Consider the following 25,466-nt stretch of genomic DNA (forward strand, 5'->3'; position numbering starts at 1 on the left):
TCCAAGAATAACTCTATATTCACCCCCACTACGCGTCACAATAATATACCTTCCTTTACACTCTCACCCATACCAACTTCCATAATTTAAAAACTACTCTCAAAACTGAAACCTACCACTATCGCAGCAAATGGTTTACCCACTAATTTCCTAAAATTAGCAGCAGAGTCCCTAGCCTACTGTGTCTCAATTTTTATCAACCGCTCCATACAGGAAGCTTACATCCCCAACTATGGAAAGTGTCATATATTATCCCCCTACACAAAGGCGGCAACTCCTATGAGCTATCAAACTACCGCCCCATTGCTATTCTATCCCCCCTGTCCAAGCTACTTGAGAAATGCATTCACACTCAAGTTATGCACTTCTTAACCTCACATACTCGCCTCTCCTTCACACAGCATGGCTTCTGCCCAAACCATACTACAACTACTGGTCTTCTCTCTTTTACTAATCAGGTTAACCAACTTAGAAACAATAACAATTTCATATCAGCCATATTCTTAGATCTCTCTAAGGCATTTGACATGGTCTCACATAGCCTACTTTTAGACACTCTATCCTCCATGTCCTTTGCCCCCTCCACTACTACCTGGTTCAGAAACTATCTCTCTGATAGGAAACAATCAGTCAAATGGCAGGGGGTACTATCACCTCTACTACCAACTACCATAGGTGTTCCACAAAGCTCAATACTGGGGCCTTTACTATTCACCAACAAATTACACACCTCCACCCTGCATGCATCACTTATACAGAACGCAGATGACTCCACCCTATTCTGCTCAGCCCCATCCCTAACCACGCTACAAAAACTTACCCAGGAATCCTTCAGCTCCATTGAAAAATGGATTACTGATATCCAACTTATTCTAAACCCTAACAAGACCAAATTACCCCTATTCACCCCCAAGAAATCTAGAACCACACCTCTTTCCTTCACTATCACTTCCAAAAATGGCACTGCAATTTCTCCCTCTCCCCATAATAAGCTCCTTGGTGTTGAAATAGATAAAAATCTTCACTTTGATGTCCGTATTTCTCAAACCATCAAAAAAGTACATAAAAAATTAGGAACTTTATACAAACACAAAAACTTCTTATCAGACCAAGCACGGGTCACCCTAGCCCAAACCCACCTTTTGTTTACCCTAATGTATGCATCACCAATCTTAACTCACTTCAGGAAAACAGACCTAGACAAACTTGAGTCATGTTACACTAAGATTGCAAAATTTGCCAATAACCCTACTTTTAGAAGCCATCACTGCTTTGCCTTAAAGGAACTACAGTGGTTAGAACTTCCTCAATTAATTAGTTACCACCAACTAGTTCTCACCTTCAATATCTTAAAGTATCCCCACAAGACTCCAGCCCTAAACCAACTACTAATCCAATATTCAGCAAATTGTCCTCTCCGCTCATCCAACAAAACCCTTCTCTGTATATCCAATGCAAACAATACTGCAGGGAAAGCTGTTTTCTCTCATATGATAGCTAGAAAGTGGAACAACCTCCCCCAGAATATCTCTTCATTGCCATCTATTTCACTGTTCAAAAAATCACTTAAGTCACACCTCTTGCATTCCTGGCTATGTCCTTGCGTCACATAAACACTTTCCTGCTCTCCTCCAATCCTTCCTACCTTCCTCTCTTCTCTGATTACTATCTTTGTACGGCAGTACTAATCTCCTCAAATACTGCCACACAGGGCCTACTATGTGTAAATTAAGCTTGCTGGAACAAACCACTGCAAATATATTATTTCTTGTGTGATGTATCTTTTGATTGTACAGTGACCACTGCATATAGTGTTTATTGTGGAGCTTTTCTCCCCGGGCCTCAAATACTGCTATCCAGGGCCTACTATGTGTAAATTAAGCTTGCTTGGAACAAACCAATGTAAATATATTATTTCTTGCATGATGTATCTTTTGATTGTATAATTACCACTGCACATATTGTTTAATGTAGAGCTTTTCTCCCCGGGCCTCCACTGTGAATGGACCTCATTCCAGTCAGACTTTCCCAGTCAACAAATGTAAAATAAAATTAATTAATTAAATAAATAAATAAATAAATATGAATACACACATATTTTTCACAGTATTGAGCAGTTATCTACCTCTATAACAGCACGTAAGGTAAAAAAGCTTAACAGGGATAAAAATGACTATGGGAAGGGATGGGCTTACCCCAAACCACCTTCTTCACAGGAATGGGGTAACAAATTCCCAGACCATGGTTATAATAATTTTGCTGGTAACAATTCTGTTAACAACATTGAAGTTGACTGTGATATTACTAACAATGGACAAAATTATTTTTTAGACCCATGAGAATTCCCACCCCTAAGACGGTCGGAGAGAATAAAGAACAAAACAGCAGTCTCAGACCAACCCTGGGAAACACACCAGGGGAACACTTATCTCCCCAGTACTCAACGGAAGATGAGGGGGAGATTCAATCAGAGGGGGACAGGGGCACAGAATCAAACTTGGTCCAACAGGAATTAAATAATGATTTTTCAGCTATTTTAGAGGTGTTTTCTGACCATGTACTACCCCATTGTCATATCATTACCAATGGTGAAGGCGATTTCAAAGTGTATAATTTTTATGATGTGTTTATTGAGACTAAGCACTGTGACTTATTTTCAAAAGGTTTTACTTACGTACCTGCACAACCCACAGACATTTCCAGCACATTAATTGACCTGAAATTATACATACGTAAGTTGAATTTCAAGGTCCTTTTTCAGAATTCATTATCAGAAGATTTTATTAATCCTTTAGCCACGTCAAGCACATACAACCCCCCCTTCACCCGATTACCCAGCTGTTTGAAAGAATATGTGAACTTGATATTCGTAATTTTTTAAAGATTAATCAACAAAGACGGACAGACAATAATATGGAGGGCGTATTGCAAGACATTAAAAGTGTACTTGATTTGGTCAGTATAATGAAACCTGACAAGGGAGGCAGTGTAGTCCTTATGAATCCGGTTGATTACACTAACAAGATGTTACACATTTTGAATGGGAAAGCATATGCAAAATCCTACTTGAATGAATTACACACAGCATATAATAGAATTAAGAATGAGTTACAGGATTTATTTATAGAGGGGTCCAGCACCACTGAAGAGTTAAACTACCTCATAGTGTCATATCCCAGGATGTCAGTGACGTTCGGGTTACCTAAACTGCATAAAAACCTCAAACAGCCACCCATGAGACCCATTGTGGATACAAAAGGTTCCATTACCCACCCACTCGCAAAACTCCTAGACATTAGACTTAAAGAACTGGTATTCTCCGAAACCGATATATGTAAGGACTCATGGAGTTTTTTACATCTCATTAACAACACTCCATTTAAAACTGGGTGTCTCCTTTTGACTATTGACATTTATTTATTTATTTATTTTTACCATTATTTTACCACCTACCCATCTTCACCCACTGACTCCCCTTACTACTAGATCGCACCCACAACTATATTACCTTACGTAACCAAAAAAACTTCAACCCATCAACCTTTGTTAACTCCCTAAAAGCAATAAACTGGAACTGTCTAAAAACATTACCTTTAGATAATGCAGTTGCCCACTTTAATACAACTTTCTTAAAAATACTAGACTTCCTTGCTCCACTAAGAACAAAGAGAATAAAAATTAAAACCGCCCCTTGGCTTACCAAAAACACACTAGCAACAATGTGGCAAAGAGATAAAGTCTGGGCACACTACCAGAAAAACAAGTCCTCCCTCATCCATAATGAATACAAAACACTGAGAAACAGGGTAAAAAAGCTCATCATCTATGATCGACAAAATTACTTCTCCATACTCCAAAACAATAACAAAACAAATCCTCAGAAATTCTGGAAAGGTGTCTCCACTCTACTTAATCCTAGTAAACTTGTCACCCCCACCCCAGACCATAATGCCCCAGATGCAGATTTAGCTACTCAATTCAACTCTTTTTTCATTGATTCTATTTTAAAATTAACCTCTTCTTTCTCTAACAACACTTTCTCCAACTCACCCCCATCCTCCCCCAACAACACCCCACCCTGCACTACTACCACTTCCCCACTCACATCTACTAACTCTGTACCCAGTACCTCTTCTCCTACTCTCACTTCCTCATCTTCTTCACCCCCTAATACCCCCTCTCCACACTCCCCACCATTCACACTAAAACCTATACCCACATCTACTATACAAAAACTCCTTCAGAAACTAAAACCTAGCACTAACGCTCCTGATAACATCCCTTCCTATTTTCTTAACATATCTGCTGAAGCAACTGCCTACCCCATTAGCATACTAATCAACCGCTCTATCCAAGAAGGCATAGTTCCCCAAATCTGGAAAAAAGCCTTCATCATACCTTTACATAAGGGTGGCAACAATAACAATGTTAATAACTTTCGCCCCATCGCTATCCTCTCCCCCATCGCTAAACTCCTCGAAAAATGTATTCAACTACAACTACTTCCATATCTCTTAGATAACCACCTGCTAACTCCCACACAACATGGATTCAGACCTAATCACAGCACTATGACAGCACTCCTCTCCTTCCTTGAAACTGTAAATAAAGCCCGGGACTCGGGCCTTAACTGTCTCTACCCTTCTACTCGACCTCTCTAAAGCCTTTGATACCATCTCACATAGGCTGCTTTTAACCAAACTTGCAAAACTTAACCTATCTCCCTCATCATTGAACTGGTTCTCCAGCTACTTAACCAATAGATATCAAGCAGTAAAATGGAAAAAGGCAACCTCCTCATTTCTTAATACCCCAACCGGAGTTCCCCAAGGCTCCATATTAGGACCCCTCCTCTTCAACATATTTATAAATGATTTCCATAACGCTATCCCTCTCTCCAACATCATCCAATATGCAGATGATTCAACCATTATCTGCTCTGCCACATCTATCCCTACCCTCCTAAAACTAACCCAGGATGCTTTTTCAACCACTGAGCAATGGATGAATAGTAATCACCTGGCACTGAATGCCTCTAAAACCAAATTAATGGTATTCACCCCCTCTAAAGTCAACTCTATCAATATAAACACCTTCTCTATTACTAGTCAAAATAACATTCCACTGGAGCTGGTGTCAGAGTCCAAATTGATAACCAACTAAAATTCAACTCCCATCTACAACTAAATATCAAAAAACCCATCAAAAACTAGGTATGCTCTATCGGCAAAAGTACTACCTTACAACTGCCACTAAAATCACTCTCTCCACTTCCTTTCTTATTCCTTCCCTTCTCTATGGAGCTCCTCTTCTAACTAATCTGCAAACATCTTTGAAAACACAGCTCTCCTCTTGTTACAACAAAATTGCCAAGTTTGCTACCAGCCAAAAGTCCTCTACCCACCATTGTTCCTCTCTCCAACAATTAAAATGGCTAGAACTACCCAAACATCTCACCTATACTCAACTATCCCTCGCACATAAGCTCATTTTCAACCCCTCCCTCTGTCCCTCCCTGTCCTCTGTCTTTAAACTGCACCTACCTGATAGAGTATTAAGGTCCAACAACCAAAATCTACTAGAAGTGTATAAACCTACTCGTCCCCCAGGCAAAAATCTTCTATCGTATGGCCTTGCACGCCTCTGGAACTCCCTACCTCCATCCATTCGTACCACCTCTAACCATTTAAATTTCAAAAAATCTCTTCATTCATACCTAGTATCACAGTGGGAATGCTCTTGCTTCCACCCCATATAACTAACACTAGAATTTTCAAGTTCCTTTCCTTCTGCAGTTTCACTTTATCATTTCTCCTAACTCTTGCACTCTCATTAATTTTAGGGTATCTGCAAGAATGCTGACTCTCAGGGTATCTACAAGAATACTGACTCTTAACTTGTACCGACTTCTCATTTTAACTTTCTAACACCCCTTATAATGTGTATATGATACAAGTTTCATCAATTGTCAACTTAATTGTAATGTTTGTTTATAATATGTATTTCCTGCTTGAATTGTTACAATGTATAATCATCTCTAATAACCTACTGTAACATCAATTGTCTGGAGCTTTTCTCCCCAGGACTCCATTGAAAATGGGTTAATCTTGGCCCAATGGACTATCCTGGTAAACCAACTGCAAATAAATAAATAAATAAATTTGTTAGGGCAGCCTGAATGGTTTCAGTCATGGATGATTTTCTCAGTGAATGTGACAACTTGAAATCCATGTGTTCAAGGAGAGGCTATCCGTACAAATTTATTACTGATATTATGTTGGAAGTAGTAAATAAAAGGGAGAGAGGTCATTTTAGTCCTTTACTATCAGATATTGACACTAGCATCACCAATATCAACAACTCCACTCAATGCTTAAATGTGGAGAACCAAGAAATTAAAAGGGACTATAAGAGGTCTTTCATTACCATATACACTAATGACAGTTATACACTAAGAAAAATCTTAGAAAAGAATTGTTCCATACTAAATCATGAAAAAGCCATTAGACCATTTATTGATTCACATCTTGCCATAGTATTTAAGAAGGGCAGAAACTTAAAGAATATATTTGAGATAAAACCAAAGGGAATGATTAATGTTGGGCACATGAAAAAGTGTGCCATGTGTAACTATTGTAAACACATTAAGGACGGTAGCACTTTTCTGATAAACAACATTGAAGTAAAAATTCATCAAAAATACAATTGTGGATCTGAAAGGATTATTTATTGCATTCTATGTAATTGTTGTAGCTGTTTTTATATTGGAAAAACAGACCATAAATTAAAAAAAGTATCTATGAGCATTTGTATGACATAAAATCAAAAAAAGATGCAAATCCACTTAGCAAGCACATAATGAAAAATACTGGTCATTCTTTTCATTTTACTGTCATTGATAATATTAAAACAGAACCTTGAGGTGGAGCCTGGTCTCTTTTATTAAAACAGAACCTCGAGGTGGAGCCTGGTCTCTTTTATTAAAACAGAACCTCGAGGTGGAGCCTGGTCTCTTTTACTAAAACAGAACCTCGAGGTGGAGCCTGGTCTCTTTTACTAAAACAGAACCTCGAGGTGGAGCCTGGTCTCTTTTATTAAAACAGAACCTCGAGGTGGAGCCTGGTCTCTTTTACTAAAACAGAACCTCGAGGTGGAGCTTGGTCTCTTTTATTAAAACAGAACCTCGAGGTGGAGCCTGGTCTCTTTTATTAAAACAGAACCTCGAGGTGGAGCCTGGTCTCTTTTATTAAAACAGAACCTCGAGGTGGAGCCTGGTCTCATTTATTAAAACAGAACCTCGAGGTGGAGCCTGGTCTCTTTTATTAAAACAGAACCTTGAGGTGGAGCCTGGTCTCTTTTATTAAAACAGAACCTCAAGGTGGAGCCTGGTCTCTTTTACTAGAAAAGAGGAAGCTTTACTGGCAACTGTGCCTTAATGCATCTAGTTGGCCAGGCTTAAATGAACACATTTGTATCAGCTTTCTTTTAAAATTAAAAGCCCTAGAAAGATAACACTGTTTTAAATAATTATGTATTCATTATTTATGTATTTTTAAACACCATTTTATCTATGTTTTTATATTATAATGAGAGTTTTTTTACCATCTATTTATTCCATCTTATACAGATGTTATATGTTATATATATAATACAGTATTTTACATATTTTTTCGTTTAAGAGGGTGTGTCAGTTTAAATAATGTATTAATTGTTTAATGATTTTTTTTTTACTCAATTTTTCTGTACTATATAAATGGATTGTGTGATTAAATGTATTATCTGATGAAGTTCTGAAGTGGTCAGGACGAAAGCGCTTATCATTTGTTTTCTTCTTTTCAATAAACTCCAGTATTGGTTTTATTGAATTTGGCCTGAATAGGTGCATTTATTTACTGTGGAGTGGTTCATCCTTCTCTTCCGGCTTGGCATTTTTGTGTTTTGCAACAGTTTTTTCTTCTTTTCTTTTTTAATGCACAAGAAATATAATTTTGCTTTAATGAAAGCGGGTTTCTTTGTTCTTATGTTCAACAGTTTTCACTGTGTTTCCAACCAGAAGGCTCCAGTAGCAATCATTAAACTTAAATAATTAATAAAAATACTGCTTTTAATATCACACTTTAGGCTAAATCCAGAAAACAAGGAAACAGTAAATACAAATAAAGCAACATATTTTAAATTGTGCTGCATTAGCAAATGAGATAACTTATTAAATGAGACCATGCTATAGTCTTTCAATTGTTCCTGGTGCAAGTATTTTTGAGAAAAATTATTTTATTTTGCTGGATATAAAAGATGATCTATTTTAGCTAATAAACCGTTTTTAAATGCTATCAAGAATTAACACAGTAATAAAAATAAAATGCTGTTATCACAGACCAGAGGATGATTCTAAGTTTTGGCTGATAGAATTGTGTGTTACAAATGTAGTTGTTATACATTAGGCAGCTTTGATATGCTTTTAAAGAGGCAATTTTTCACCTGAGTTGCTTGAGATTTGTGGTGACAAGTGTATGCTTCTGTTGCAGTCAGTAACAAGTTTTTTCCTCACAGTACTTTAGTCCAAACTTTACAAAAGCCAAGGAGCAATTTTATTAGTAATCAACACAGGCAGCTTTCACATCCACATTAGCGCCACAAATCATTATGGTTTCATGACAATACTTCATCAGATGCATCCCCAGAAACACAAAAAGGCCCCTATTTATAAATTCTAAGTATCATTAAGTAATTAGCCTAATTAAGTCAATTGAAATACTATTAAAGCTATAAAGTTTAGAAAAATCCCTAAAATCCAAAAGTTAAAGCAAAGTAATGTACAAAATACTTGTAACGGCAGCTTAGTGAAATTCTTAATCAGCCCAGTTACAAACAAATTACCCTCTTTTTTGAGGGAGAATGTTTTCAACAATTTAGTGGTGTAGCTATGGGGGCCAGATGTGCCCCAGTTTATGCCAGTCTTGTCCTTATGTTTTGGGAACGTAAATTTGTGTTAAATTCCCCTTTTAAAGATAATTGGTTATTGTACAGATGTTTTTTGGATGATATAGTCATTTTATGTAAGGATTCAAAGGTTAAGTTTAATGAATTCCTTGATTACATTTCCAACACTAGTAGTTTTTTTTTTAAATTCACCCACCATGTTGATAAGGAAAAGTTAAACTATTTGGATATTTTAATTGAAAAGCATGATGGAGGATTTAAATCCCGGGTTTTCAGGAGAGAAACTTACTCAAATTCCTTTCTCCATTTTGCGAATGCTCATCCATTCAGTCAGAAAAGAAGCATAGTCTAGGGTCTGTTTGTGAGAATTAGTCGTATGACCTCTGACGAGGGAGACTTTGAACTAGAGTGTGAGAATTTAAAAACAATGTTTAGTGATAGAGGCTGTCCTAATGGTCTGACTGAAGGGATATACACTGAAGTAAAATAAGCTAGACTGGGTAGATTTTCCCCTATTTGGGGGAAAGACAACCTGATCGACAACAGCCAATCAGACCAGCTCTCCTTAGTGAACAAGGATACTGGTGGGGAATTTGGATATGCATTCGCCACTGACTTCAGTGGTGATGCTTACATTATTAAGAATATTACTGAGAAAGAATGGCAAAGGTTTTCTAGGCTTTCTGAACTGAATGGTGTTAGTGGTACACCCTTCACTTGTATTTTTAGAAAAGGACTTAATATTAATGACCTAATGGAAAGAAATTATCAGAGAGGATTCAGTCACAGAAAGTTTGGGACATGTCCGCAATGCCCACAAATTGCCCACGGGGAAGGTATATGGATTGAAGCTAGGGACAGATATATCTTAGGCACCAGTTACAACACCTGTGATTCTAAGGGATTGGTATATGTTGTGACCTGCAAGAAGTGTCTGGCCTTCTATGTGGGGAAAACTGAGAGAGTGTTAAAGAGAAGGATATACAAACACACTAGAGATATACATAACAAAAACCCAAACAATGCTCTTTATAAGCACACACTTGACTGCCCCACAGCTACATTCTCATTTTTTGTGCTGGAAGAGATTCCCCAAGATGTTGGGGGGTCCATGGGAGGCCAAGATCAAATACTGTGATTTATATTGGCAAGTTACATTGCAGGCCAGTAAGCCCCCGGGACTTAATGAAAATGTTTCTTTAGAACCCGCTTTAAAATTAAGGGCAGATAGATTATAATGAGGGAATTGTAAGGTTGTGCAAGTGTGTTCCATTGTTTATATTACTTTCTACACTTTCTGAGGTGCAACTTGGTGTCAGGCTGTATGGAATTACAACACAATATTCATGTTTTGATTCATGAAAATGTTTTTATACACAAAAAAGTTATTTAAGATGTTTTATATATTTAGAGTTTTGTATTTCTTAGAGTTTGGATTTAAATCAATGGTACTTTTTAACAGTCTGTATATTTATACATTTTTATATTTTTACTTATATATTTACATAATTTGTTCGTAAGTGGGCTGATTAAGAATTTTGCTAAGCTGGCATTACAAGTATTTTGTACATTACTTTGTTTTAACTTTTAGATTTTAGGGCTTTTCTGCTCCTTATAGCTTTAATAGTATTTCAGTTGACTTAAGCTAATTACTTAATGATACTTATAAATAGGGGCATTTCTGGGGATGCATCTGATGAAGTATTGTGATGAAAACATAATGATTTGTGACGTTAATGTGGATGTGAAAGCTGCCTCTGTTTACTACTAATAAAATCGCTCCTGGTGTGTACTTCCACAAGCCTTGGCTTTTGTTGGGTTTATATGCACTTCTGGACCAAGGTTTCCCCTTTTATTCCATTATTTAGTCCAAACTTTGATACTACTGCACCACTGCAAAAAGAAGATATTGTGTTATATAGAAATGCTAACATTTTTTAAATGAAAACCTTATTCTTTTGGGCTATGAGGTTATACCAGAGAACAGAAATAAGTGGCTACATTACAGATATGTTGCAGAGTCTGAGTTGTCCGAAATGGCTTTTGATGCAATTAGTTTTAAGTTATGTACCTTTATATGGTCTGAAAAAGCTGCAGTTATCCAAAGCTCTTATGTGCAATAAATGTGCTATCAGAAATTCAGTTGGATTATTTTGTACTTCCACTCCTTAATCTTTTAACTTTTATCACACGTTTTAGAAAATGAGTCTGATTGTGTAGTCCCGGTATCATCAGAGTTTCCAGAGGGATTTTTTACTGAACAAGAAAGAAAAGAAGGTGGGATTATAATCTACTTCATAATTATCTTTTATATGCTGCTGGCCGTATCGATTGTGTGCGACAACTATTTTATACCCTCACTGGAAGTGATCAGTGACAGTAAGTTCCAGTACATATATTAGTTTTAAGTGGCTGTTTATAAAGGGAATGTAAAGGCTGTTCTTATTTCACATATATCATTAACTACAAGCCTGTTTCTGATGGTACAATAAAACATTGCAATACCGTTCAAAGTACTTTGCTGCCCTATTTTTACATTTTAGTTATGTTCATCAATGTTTCATGCAGGGATATTTTTAAATATATTTTATTTATTTTCAACCAAAACAAATATTTAATATTAATTTTCCTTAAATGTTTTGCATTCAGAAACGATTCTAGCTGCTTACACATAGTAAATCTTGATGTATAATCCTAACATCTTACTCCTACCCATGGTGGTCAGTTTGTCAGTATTGAAGTGAGGCCTGCATGGCATCATATTCTGGAAAACCCTCATACAGACCTTTGCAATGTGTTGCATTCAAAACTTCACACTATTGTCTGATAAGGAAGCTATGGTAATATTTGAGTTCTGTGATCTCAGAGTAATTATTAATGGAATGTAGAGGCTTTGCTTCTATTTTCAGTAACTGACTGGTGGACAAAATGAGTATTGGCAATGGTGTTATGATAGGATAACAAGACAAGCATAGCATTGTCTGTAGGCTACCTGATGTCCAGATAGTCAATACTAACCACAGGAAACAAAGTCCAAGTTTCTTCTTTAACGTAAAAGTATTTTATTTTTCAAAAAGACAACGTTTTCGCCGTGACCCCTGTCACAGCTTCCTCAGAAGAAGACAAGTAAAACAGCTAAACTGGTCTGTTCAAATACTCAGTTAACAGGAAGTGACAAATAATTGCACTTCCTGCACTAATTTGACTCAATAAAAATAATGAATAAAATCATGAATAATCATAAAACTCCATTGAATTATCTATAAATATTGTATGATAAAAGACAACATAAAAATGTTCTTACTAGTGCATTTACATTAACATTGTAAAAATTATGCATTAAACACACAAAATAATGTACATATAGGCATTACCTAAAGTAGCTCCTTAGTTTAAGAACACATGAAATGTTACAGTTCTCATTGAGGCCATCTAGCCTAAATGCATCTAAATTCAACTGCCATAAAAGTTCGACACACTCAAGAACTATCTGAAAGGGCCTCCCTATCGGTTAAAGGTACTTGATCAATACCCATAAAACAAAAGAGTGGTCAGGGTTACTGCTAACATGTTTTGCTAAGGCATTCTCTAAAGAGGTTTTTTATGGCATAAAGGTGCTGGTATATTCTCTCTTTTAGTTTACGATTGGTTTTCCTATGTAAAAGGAAGGGCAGGAATTACACAAAGCAATGTACACCACTGACTTTGAATCACAAGTAATCCTCTGCTTAATGTTGTATTTTTATTCCTAACTATAAAGGAATTTCCAGTTCTCATCACTTTACACATGTTGCAGCATCCACATTTAAATGAACCTCTAGGTCTTATGTGACCATAAGTGTTAGAAGTATGCTGTAAAAGTTCTTTCAAATTATTACTTCTCCTGTAAATTACATAGGGGCGCTGACCTAACTTGTCAATCAAGTTAACGGAATTAATAACTAGTGGCCAGTTTTTAAGATAATGGCCCAAATTCCTGTTGAATTCAAGTTAAATTGGGTTATAAAACTTAAAGAAAAGTTTCTCTGCTGATTTAGTAAGGAATTTTGGTGTGCTAATTCATTATCATTAGTAGACCTACCTACATTAGATTGATCAAGTAGTGGTTTATACAACCCCTTTGTTCTTTTAGTGTCAACTTCATTTATAAGCCCTTCTAAAAGAGGGACAGGGTATCCGCGGTTTATAAACATACCTTTCAAAATTGGCACTCAGCTTTAAAATCGCTGTAAGTGCTACACATCCTGCCTGCACGTACCAGTTGTCCTTTGACAATAGATTTTTTCTGCCTAGGTGGATGTAGACTAGTGTAGTGCAGGAAAGAGTTGCAGTACGTCTGTTTCCTGAAAATGCCAGACAAATAAATCTCTTCATCTACTTCTTTAGTTAGTCTCACGTCTAAGTAGTCTGTTTCTATTGTTGAAAACCTATAAGTAAATTTTAACCATTGTGTAGAATTGTTCAAATAGTCTACAAAGAGTTTTGCTTCAACTTCATTCCCTTTAAAAGGATAAATATGTCGTCCAAAAACCTAGTGTAATATTTTATCTTCTGCATTACAGTTTCATTAGATAGTATATAAAGGTTTTCCCAAAAGGCTACAAACAGGTTAGCCACACTCGCTCCGCAAGGGGAGCCCATGGCTATTCCACATTTTTGTAAATAGAATTTATGTTCAAAAACAAAAAAGTTTGATGACAGTACTATGCTCAACAGTTCTGTTACAACGTCAATCTCCACTTGTGGTGCATTTAAGTCTTTAAGAAGCAGTTGAATCCATTCAACTGCCTCATTGTGATGGATGGATGTATATAAATCAATGACATCCACAGTCAAAAAGTTACACTCAAGGTCAAACTTAATACTGTTGATATCACGAAGGAAAGACCAGGAGTCTTTGCAAATAGTAGGTATTTTCTTTACATATTTTGATAGAATACTATCTATCAATTTTGAACAGGGGTAGGTCATAGAAGACCTACCATCTATTAATGCCCTCATGGGAGGATTCTTTTGGTCTTTGTGTATCTTGGGTATTCCGAACATTACAGGCAACTTTGGCTGAATGATGTCAATATAGTTGTATGTCTCTAAGTCTATTTTGCCTGCTAGGAAAAGGTCACGGAAATACCCAGTGCGACCTTGAACTACATTAATCTCATTAAGGGAAGAAGTAACATAGGCATCAGATGATAACACTTGCATCATTTTTCTGTGTATTGAGCGTTGTCGAACACTACCAAGCCCCTCCTTTGTCAGGTTTCAAAAACCTGACAGTTAAAACCCAGGTTTTTTAGCCATTCACGTTGTGCAAGTGAAATATTCATCTCATTCAAAGTACTACTTGATTTTTGTGTAGAAAACAGATGTCTTATATCTAATTCACACATTTGTTCAAATAGTAATAAATTTTGTTGTGTAGGAGGGTTAAAACGCTAGTCAGTTTCAATTTGTCATTAACATTTGTTGTTTCATTGTTAAAATATAATTTTAAATTTAACTTGCGTATGTAGCATTTCAGATCAATCAAAACTTTAGCTAAACTTCCATAGGTACTTGGAATAAAAGTGTATCCAAGAGCTAACAATTCAACTAAGTCAGAATCTAGTTCCAAAGATGAAAAGTTATAGATAGTAAAGTCTTTCCTTATGTTAGTATATATAACAGGGCCTTGCAAAAAATCCCTCGGACCTGTGGGAGAAACATTGTCTGTTAACGTTTCCTCCAATACACATTCCCCCCTTGTTTCTTCTGTTGATTCCCTAAAAAAACTTTATCATTAGGGAGCTCTAAAGGAACCTGCTTATTCTGGTCAGTTCTCCCTGGTCCTCTTTGGTTCTTATAATTGTAGTTAACAGCAGTGGACCCTTTTAACCTATTACTTCTTCTAACTTCCTGTCTAGGTGTATTAGTAAGGTGTTCACCATTTTCACCTTCCAACGAAATTAATTCAGCATTAACAGAAGTAGAAGGCCCATTTAAACCAACAGTATTGGACCCTGCACTTGGAATGTTCAAATGGGAATATGCTTGGTTAGAAAAATAAGCTGTTCTATCCCTTTATGGCAGTTGAATTTAGATGCATTTAGGCTAGATGGCCTCAATGAGAACTGTAACATTTCATGTGTTCTTAAACTAAGGAGCTACTTTAGGTAATGCCTATATGTACATTATTTTGTGTGTTTAATGCATAATTTTTTACAATGTTAATGTAAATGCACTAGTAAGAACATTTTTATGTTGTCTTTTATCATACAATATTTATAGATAATTCAATGGAGTTTTATGATTATTCATGATTTTATTCATTATTTTTATTGAGTCAAATTAGTGCAGGAAGTGCAATTATTTGTCACTTCCTGTTAACTGAGTATTTGAACAGACCAGTTTAGCTGTTTTACTTGTCTTCTTCTGAGGAAGCTGTGACAGGGGTCACGCAGCGTTGTCTTTTTGAAAAATAAAATACTTTTACGTTAAAGAAGAAACTTGGACTTTGTTTCCTGTGGTTAGTATTGACTATCTGGACATCAGGTTGCCTGTTTCTACACATTTTTACAAGTTTGTTTGCTCATTTTTGACTGATTGTCTGTAGGCTGAGATGGGGGTATAGGTTAGGTGGAAGGCACTAATATTATAAAGTAATATACTCCTACAATTGGAAATATAATTTATGCAGTATGCGTCCTGCATGATTAAGGTACACCCATATAACGTACTGTGCACTTGATCTAAATTCATTTGCTCTAGATTATATTTATTTGGCCTAAGTAAATTTGGTCTAATCTCATTTGGTCTAAATGTATTTACTGCAGTTTTGAATTTTAAGTATTGCTTCAATGCTTGCTTCATAGAGCAATTTATTTTTTGACCATCTACATTTAGTTTTCTGATATTAGATTTCGACACTTACACAGTTATAGCTGTGCTGAAATGTGGGTGTTCTTTGTGTGTAAGTCCTCACACAGCGAGTTATGGGAGATGAAATAGGTGTGGGTGGTGCACTGTGGCTTGCCCCCCCCTACACACACACACACACACACACACACACACACACACACACACACACAAACAGTTTTATTGTTTTTCAGCATTTTTTTTCAATGTTTTGAGTTTTAGATTTTTAGATGTTTTGAATTTAGACTAAGTGATTTTAGGTGTATCAATATAGACCCGTATATTTCTCTTTATATGTGTGTGTGTGTGTGTGTGTGTGTGTGTGTGTGTGTGTGTGTGTGTGTGTGTGTGTGTATATATATATATATATATATATATATATATATATATATATATATATATATTTAGATGTATATATGCATAATTCTGAATTTTGTTTTTTTGATTTTTATTGTCTTGTGTCTTTCGGCTTTTCCCAGCATAGCCGGCCTTAGGCATAGGCCAACTAGGCGGCCGCCTAGGGCGCCAATCTAGCAGGAGCGCTTTTCCAGTATTTATTTGGTGTAGTTAGACCAGGATGGGGGCACCAGTTAGTGTGGTGGGGGCGCCATGGAGCCCTTTTGCCTAGGGCACCAGTTGACCTAAGGCCGCTCCTTCCCAGTTAGGGGTCGCCACAGCGGAACTCCGGTCCGCTAATGATTGGTAGTGCATTTTTACATACCGGGTTACCAGCCCTGATGCACAACCTTCAACGAAGGCACGCCCCATTCACGTATGCCTCCACACAGAAGGCACTTTAGCTGAGAATCGAACGAGACAACGTCTTGCTACGAGGCGACAATGCTACTGCAGCACCACCACCGCAGTTATGTAAATAAAACTGTCTTCAAAATAAGTAAATAAATACAACTCCAAAACATTGCCCTAACTGGGCTACCAGCAAAGCTGGGATCTGAATAACATCTCTTAAGTGCTGTACTCCAAGTGATTAATTTAAATCATAAAATCCCCAGTCTGTGTGTTAAACGTGCAAAATCTGTGTGTTAAAATAGCAATATAGTGAGAATGCTGCTTTTTGAAATCATATACTGCCTAAAATGGTAAAAGCAGTAGATTTTGCAGTAGATCAGTGGCAGTCCAAACAGAGGGTTGAAAGACTGAAGACCAATGTGTGAAGTAACCATGTAAAATTACCACCTATAGTTACTCTAAGCCCCATTCCCACAAAATGGTTCCACTGCAAACCACTTTCAGGAAACCAAAGAAAAAGTTTTTTTTTTTTTTTTTTGCAATGCAAACCCTAACCCCAACACACACACACACACTTTATATATATTTATATATATATATATGTGTGTGTGTGTGTGTGTATAACTCACTTGGTTGAGTAATGACTTACTTAAAAAAAAAACAGTGAAAATTAAAACATCGGCTAAACAAAATAATGAAAACGGTAATGTCGACACATCAATATTCGACCTTGTCGACATTACTCAACTTACCTTGCTGTCCATTGATTTCCAACTAATGTTTTGCAGGGGGCAAGTCCCCCCCCCCTGCACCCCCACACCCCCTGCTACTTATACAAGCTCCGAGATCACACTATAGTGAGGAAAAGGTTACATTTCCCGATTCCCACTGTAGTGCGATCTCCAGGCAGAACGTCGATCTCACAACAGCAAAATGCACGCAAGCATTCTCTGTTGTGGAGTCGACCATTTTCAGTGCGGCGTTAGATGAACTGGAAAACAGCCTTTCAACCATCCCAGTTCCAGTGACTGCCATCCAATATTTTTATAGTAAACCCATATATATATTTATTGATCTACTATAAAATGTTGAATAACCACAACATCGAGACTACAAAAGCAAAAACTCTATTACTCGAACTGATACAGAACATTGAGACCACAAAAGCGAAAACTGTGTTACTCAAATGTTTACATGATCGACTGCCATAATATTGAACTTAGAAAATGGATTGGTAACTCCCTACTCTCCACCAGCTGAAAACTTCAACTACATATCAATTCCTGCTGTTTATCCCCAACATCCCTCATAACTTAAATATACCAACTCCGAGATCACACCACATTGAGGGAAATGGTAAACTATGGATACAGTCTGCATCTACAGCTACGTAACTACATACAACAACATCTTTAATTTTAATAATCTGATATAAATCCAGCACATAGCAGTTAATTACTACAGCTTCTTTTTCTCATTTAAAATTAAAATTTCCACAAACCTCTCCAGTGAAAACAGCATCCTGCTGCTTTACATCCGCCATATTTGTTTTACATCCATAATGCAAAACCTTAAAGTGACAGCAACTTTAAATACATTTACAAATACCAAGTTACTGTTCAATTTCCTGAGTTCGATATTATGGCAGTCGATCATGTAAACTTTCGAGTAATAGAGTTTTCGCTTTTGGGGTCCCGATGTTCTGTGTTGTGGTTATTCGACATTTTAAAGTAGATCCATAGGTGTGTGAGTGTGTGTGAGTGTGTGTGTGTGTGTGTGTGTGTGTGTGTGTGTGTGTGTGTGTGTGTGTGTGTGTGTGTGTGTGTGTGTGTGTACATATATACATATAAATACACACACACACACATGTATATATATATATATATATATATATATATATATATATATATGTGTGTGTGTGTGTGTGTGTGTATACTGGCATCATGTTTGCACAACAGTGCAGGCATGGGCAAAGTTAGGCTTGTGAAAGTGGATTTTGTTGGAATCATTTAATAGAAATGAGACTCACACAAAAAAAAAAACAGTCATCTAGCTGTCATGTTCCTTTTGTGAAGCAAGTGTGCAGGGAAAAATGGAAGTGCCAGGAGACCTGAAAGCTCTTCGTACCACACACACTGTGGTGTCTCAAATGGAGACAAAGATGGAAAGGTTTATTGCATCTTCACAGGCACCATGTCAAGAGATGGAAACAGTTCTGATGGCATAATAGTGCTGCAAAGTGACAAGGTAGTTAAATAATCAGTGGTGTTGAATCAGGTGAAGAATGAGGTGCTGAAGAGTAAGGTCATTGAATTATAAGGTAAAACCCAGCATAATGATCTTCGATTTGTGGGCAGGTAGAGGGAAAGGACTGTGCAAGCTGTATATACAGCGGACTAACATCTCTAAAATGGAGCTGCAACAGCCATACAGGGTTTCCCATCCTCTGGTTTGAAATAAGCCCATTCTGAAATTAGGATAGGGTGCTTTCAACACATTAACAACTGAGCAAGACATTGTGTCAGGGAAAGAGAGTTTTGTTGTGAGCAACATTTTTATGAGGGACGAGCAAGAAACAAAATACATTTCTGCTGGTGATGAGACTTGGCAGAGTGCACTGATCAGGCTCAATATATCCAGTATATTTCAAGATTTTGTATACTGCAAAGGCAAAGACATTTTGAAGTATAAAATACAAGATACAAGGGAGGAATTTTTGGTGTAGAATAGAGAGAGAGCACTTTGGATGAAGAAATAGGCAGAGAAAAAAGTTTAATCAAGATACAGTTATTCAACCACAAAACATCTAAAACTGTGGATGTCGCTACTCAAAGCCATGGGAAGTCATTACTTCCAAGGTCACAAGCAAGCAATAATGCCCAACAGGGTGTGTGTTATGAGGAAATTAATGTCTGTCCAGAGGTATTGTGAGGCCCAATGCCACAGGAAAATAAAGGAGACAAGGTACACTCCTACTAATCCCCCTCACCATTATAAAAGGAGATGATAATCCTTTATGAGCATTAACTATTTTTGAACCTCTGTGTGATGTTTAAAAACAAATCTAAAAATGAATGGGGAAAAAAGCAGGACCAGCATTTCCTTAGTTAAACAATAACACTCTACCTTGTCAAGTACCTTCTCTGCATCCAGGATAACACCCATTAACCTTTTCCTTTTCACTCTGAGCAGTTCACGTTAATATTTTAGCATTCAAAACATCATTGACTCACTGCTTCCCTTTAACAAGTCCACTATGTTCTTAGTATATCAATTATGGAAGCTATTATGCCATATATTCTGCTAAAATGCCCATGAACAGTTTACAGTTATGGTATATAATTAAGTCTGTTTGCTAGGATGATGGCATTGTCTTATCTTTTCCTTGTTTCGACAAAACTGTTACTTTATTAAATAACTTCAGCAGGCATGAGACAAACTTCAGTGTGGCTACACGTCTTATCCCAACTAGCCTTCCAAAAACATAAATAATAAGATTTACACTGACTGCATGCATTCAGCTTTGTCAGCATTTATTTTTAAACAGTGCAGCACATCCAGGATCACATTATGTACATTTCAGAACTTTGACAGGCCTAAAAGCAGTAATATTTTAATGATACATACATGCACATTCCATCTCCACTGTGTTTACATACATGCATATACAAGCCTACATATATATGATAAAGAATCAGACATTGTTTCAGATTTGATGATTCAGTTACTCTAATAGCAATATATGTTTTTCATTAGGTACAAGGCTGTAACACTTTATTAGTAGAACATACTTTCAGTTTTTTGAACTTTAACTCTACCTGGCCTTCTGTGTAATCTTTAAAACCTCAAACACTTGGGATATTATTTTATCTGCACTTGAGGGTAAGGTACTAGGAACATCTTCAGATGACACCATCAGACAAACTTCTCTGGATATTCTAGATCTGAGTTTAAAATACTTTCCTTTTGATGGAAATGTCTGTTGGCTGTACTCTGAATCACTTCAGACACTTCTCTGACTACCACTATTGGAGCCATCATGTACTGTCTCAGTATTCAGCAACATCATAATAAGATGTATTTATCTTGAACAAATATCCCAACTTCTTTCTCAGTAACTGTCTGTCCTTAGCAATAAATGTCCTTGGTTGCCCACACTACGTTACAGCCACACCTTTTAATTGCTTTTCTGGGGTGCTTTGTTTTGCTGCATATCTATTCCCCTATTTTTTATATTTTTACTTTTATTTATTTATTTATTTTGAAAAAGGGGACTGTTTGGTTTGGACTGGATTTGTGTCTTGCAAAAAAAAAAAAAATCAGAATTTCAGGTATAACTACTATCTGCCAGTGTAACAGTCATTGCTAATGCTTTGTGACATAGTCCTTGCATTCTTTTTGTCTTGAATATCTGAGTATTGAGAGTAGAAGTCACATGCTAAAACCCTCATTGCTCTGAAAATCTCACAAATTCTATGTGTGCATACTGTGGATTGTTATAATATCTGATAATCCACAGTATCCACAGTATGTGTGCATACTATGGATTGTTATCAGATATTATAATGTCAGGAATTCTGAGCAACACTGCAGTATCTTAGAGTATTAACCCTTCTTCAAGGTACTCTGTTCTCGTACAGGTATCAAGGCCTGCAAAAACACTTCAGTTATGCAACGGCAAGTTTTTTTAAAAAAATCACACCAAATAACAGTTTACATTTCTGAGTTTCAGGACCCAAATTTTGGATCTTGTGCTTCAACTGGGGAGCCTGAAAATATAGTTTTTAGTGCTTTAATCAAGCCTCTGTTTGCAGTATCTGTGAACTTTATGACCTTAGGAATTTGAATAGTAATCAGCACAGATTAAGTACACATAGTCCTGAAATTTGAATTAATTTGTTCCCACTTTATTCCATTGTCTACCTGGAATCAAATAAACAAATAATTTCTTGGGTTGCTGTTGTGATAAGGAGTGTAATCTGCACAACTCTGGTGAGCTTGCTGTATTGTATTGACATTCTTGGCCAGAGTATGACATTATGAGCTGATTGCACTTAATAGTTGCTGTATAGCTTGTGTATTTTTGCCACTATTAATTTATCAAATTTAAACATTAAGCCTTGTGTACAGCTAACTACCTCTTTAAATGAAGATCAAGAGCTATATTTCTTTCTACATTGCAGACTTTTGTTCAGTCCATCCCCTCAGTGTCACTTCTTAAAGCATCTCCATCTCTTGATCATTCTCAGTACACTGACAAAACAGTCTGAGCTTCCTTTTAGTCACAAAAAATTGAATAATTATCCAGATGATCTCCAAGTTCATCATCAGGCAAATCTTTCTGTTGCTGTAGCATATTACAAACAACTCAGCCTACCTGCACTCCACATCTCCTTTTCCTGTCTTACACTTTACAATTAAGTCATACTTCTACAATCACATCAACATGTAATGCCTTATACAATGAGTTCTTAAATGTACTCTTAAATACCTTGTGGACTGTATTGACCATCACATTTCCTACAAATGCATTAATGCAATTTTCACAACTATATAATATGATAGAAAGTTATTTTGAAACACTTTTACTAAAATATCACTTAAGACATAGGCACACATACATTAATAGAAAAGAAAACAAACCATATTAACATTTGTTTTCATTTACACACATACAAGTTTTCTTTCTTTAGAACAACTGTATTTTAGTCCAGCATTACAGTAACACTCAATTCCTGCCTTCTCTTATATATCACTGCTCCTCCTGTGCATTACTCTGCATGTATTGTTCCCACAAATTCAGTTTATTTCTGTGTAATATGCACCTTCCCTTTTCTAATGATGCAATTTCCAGTTATTTAATCTCTTTTATAGCATTCACTTCTTCATATAAAATTGATTTAAATCATGATTTCCATTTTCTAGCAATTGCTTTTTTATCAACCACAGAATTACACTGAGTAAGACCTTAACATGTCTAGGCAATTCAGATCCCGTGTCCCTACTCAAAAGCAGGAGGCTCTTTTTTATACCTGAGCATGTTTTTTTCCAGTATTCAATAAAGCCTGACATCTGCTTGTAATGTGACTTTGTTATTCATATCAGAATTATTCAGTGTGGGTACTTCTGTCGCTATTTAAATATTTCATAGTTCTTTTATTACTCTAAATATCAGTAAAATTCTACACCTTGTTCAACTAACTCCTGGCAAACTTATGTCCAGTATATTTGGAATAATCTTTGAAAAATGCTGTCCCATACCAAAAAGTCTTATGAGAGCTTGTTTGTCTTTTTGTGGAGGCACTTGCACTACTGCCTAGAGTTTTTTCAGAATCTGATTTCAATACTTCAGACATTAAAACTATAATCTGTAACTATAATTTTATACTTACTTATCATTCATTTTAAGGTTGTTTCTCCTTAATCGGTTCAGTAATTTAGTCTCACACCATGTAGTTCTTGGGTTTGATACCACACCAGTTTGTCATCATCAGTAGTACTCACACTATTATCAAATCCCTCACTTTGTGTAGTAGCTCTCTGTAACACTTCAGGTGTTACCAGCATGCCAGCAGAAAGTCTTAAAGGTCTGTATCCTTCTGTCAGTGTATTAAAATTACACACCTATGAACTTTCTTCATCAAACTTAATTTGTCAAAATTCCCGGTCAGAATTAATCTTATAGAAATGTTTTGCTGCTGGTATAGCAGAAATCACTTCCTTAGCACTATGGAGTAGATTGTGCTTTCTTTATATACCTTTATTACAATTTCTTGGATCAATACTAGCACGAACCTTATGTAGGTTAACATCATTAACCATATTTTTACCCATTGTAAAGGCTGGTCCTGCTTTATAGTGACACGTATGTGCTCCATGAAGTCCAATTCTTTTTTGAGTCTACTCTTGAAGCTACTGAGACTTTCTTTGGCATATGTATTGCTGCAATACTGTAGTACCTCTCTCAGTATGATCATCTCTGGCAAACAGCCTAACCCAGAATGTAAATGTTCATGCTGTTTAAACAGAATTTTTAGTATGACCATTTTGACCAGACTCACACTGTACTGCACATCCACACTTTGAGTTTCTTTTACTGTGCAAAGCCTGTACCAAGATTTGCCAGACTACCTGCTGCATCAATATCTAGCATTAGACTTTTCATTTTTGTTCTTATATTCATATATAAGCACTTTCTGAGACAACAGTTATACAAGATGGACATTTTTATTTCTGTTTTTGGTTCATATAGAAGTTTGCCCATCTGCTAGTGACCATTGATTCTTTCAATGACCTGTTCCTCAGTCTCCAAACTCCCTGCACAGTTTAACCTGTCTGGACTAGAGGTACAGTACAAAAAGTTAGAATGCTCATCAAGTTGGAGGAGCTGGAAAAAATATAAAGCTATCCTGGCCACACTATCATATATGCTGTCATGGGATTTTCTTGTAAGCCATAAAGGTGCCACAGACATGCTGAGTAATATTAAGTGCGGATGCCATGGTTCAGCAAGTGACCTTTTCCACATACATAGTGATGCATCCCTCTTTGCCATCCTACCTAACAATCAGCAACCACCCATTTTCAGAGTTCCAGTCTTACCACTCTAATAACTGAAATAGATAACCCCAACACATCCCCAAGTCACACACACCCTGAAAAGAGGCAAGCACACATTGCTTTGTCATTCCTCTTGAATGCTTGGGGCACTATATAAACCTGGGTCAGCTTGATTGTAATTAAAGTTTCATCCCTCTGCAACATGGTGTCAGCCATTTACATATTGATGACGTTAGTCATCTACCTTTCATACTCAGTGTTTCAACAACACAACAGTAATTACATCATCCTGTGTGTCAGTGTCTAGTCATATATCTCACTTTATCAGTTTAGTTTCCAGATGTTTTTAATTGAATGCTGTATTAACATTTTAAAACAATATATAAGAAAAGGTAAAGCAAACAGCAACTAGAATAAATATAAATCCAAATTACTAACTTGCAGAATGCAATAAAACCAAATAAAGTTAATAACTATGCACATTATTTACAAGTTGTTCACATATCCACAATTCCACTCAATGGAAGCCTAGCTTCATCCAGCATTAATTACTGTCAATTTTAAGGACAAAGTGTAAGACAAGAAAAGTATTTGGTGTATGCATGCATACATGATATATTCTCTTTTTGGAATACATCTTGTTTCATGATAGATCCTGACAGTCTTTAGATTTCTTTCATTTTTAACATATTAGCAATGTGAATATTGGCAGTGTAGAAAGTTCCAGTGTGGAAGATCAGAATTTACGCCTTATAAGGAAAGGCACAGATAAGGAGTCTTCAGATTAAGCAAAATAATACAAAGATTTTAGTGTTAATTGGTCAGTGTCTGTGGCGTAGTAGATACAAAATGTTTTGCCTAGAAGATTTTACAATATGAAAGAATTAAGTTTCTTGTGTTCAGGGAGACAAGACCTTGATCACTTATCCTCCCACATACATGTTTTCTTTACAATAAAGGTGAATAACCTTATTCTGCTGTATTGTGTTGCATGAAGTTATTTTTTTACCTTAACAATCCCAACAGTCTAGAAACAATTTTCCAGATTTGTGGAGTTTCTAATTTTGGCAGATTAGGTTTGCAGAAAAGAAGCCCAACAACTAAAACATAAAAAGTATGTATATACTTTAAATTTTTTGCAGACCCTATTGTGCTCATGTGCTGTTCACTTTATGACATAAAATGACTCTCTGAAACAATTTTTGTTGGTGTTCACCAAGGAGAATGTGGTTATTGTCTAGAAGGAAATGAAAGAAGTAATGGAGGAAAAAGAGGAAGCTTTACACATTAGTAGGTGAGACATTAAGTTGTGTCTAGTGGAC

General features: G+C 36.4%; 1 protein-coding gene across 1 annotated transcript in view; it reads left to right on the forward strand.

Annotated features, from left to right (window-relative positions):
* SLC24A5 (solute carrier family 24 member 5) overlaps positions 1-25,466 on the forward strand; it is a 327,312-nt gene that overhangs the window by 47,467 nt on the left and 254,379 nt on the right. Inside the window, exon 2 of the mRNA XM_044077581.1 lies at positions 11,140-11,319. Coding sequence (XP_043933516.1) covers positions 11,140-11,319 — 180 coding nt within the window. The remainder of the gene's footprint in view (positions 1-11,139; positions 11,320-25,466) is intronic.

The sequence above is a fragment of the Protopterus annectens genome, chromosome 7.part0 (genome assembly GCF_019279795.1).
Source record: "Protopterus annectens isolate FY-2018-M chromosome 7.part0, PAN1.0, whole genome shotgun sequence".
In the NCBI taxonomy this organism is placed as follows: domain Eukaryota; kingdom Metazoa; phylum Chordata; order Ceratodontiformes; family Protopteridae; genus Protopterus; species Protopterus annectens.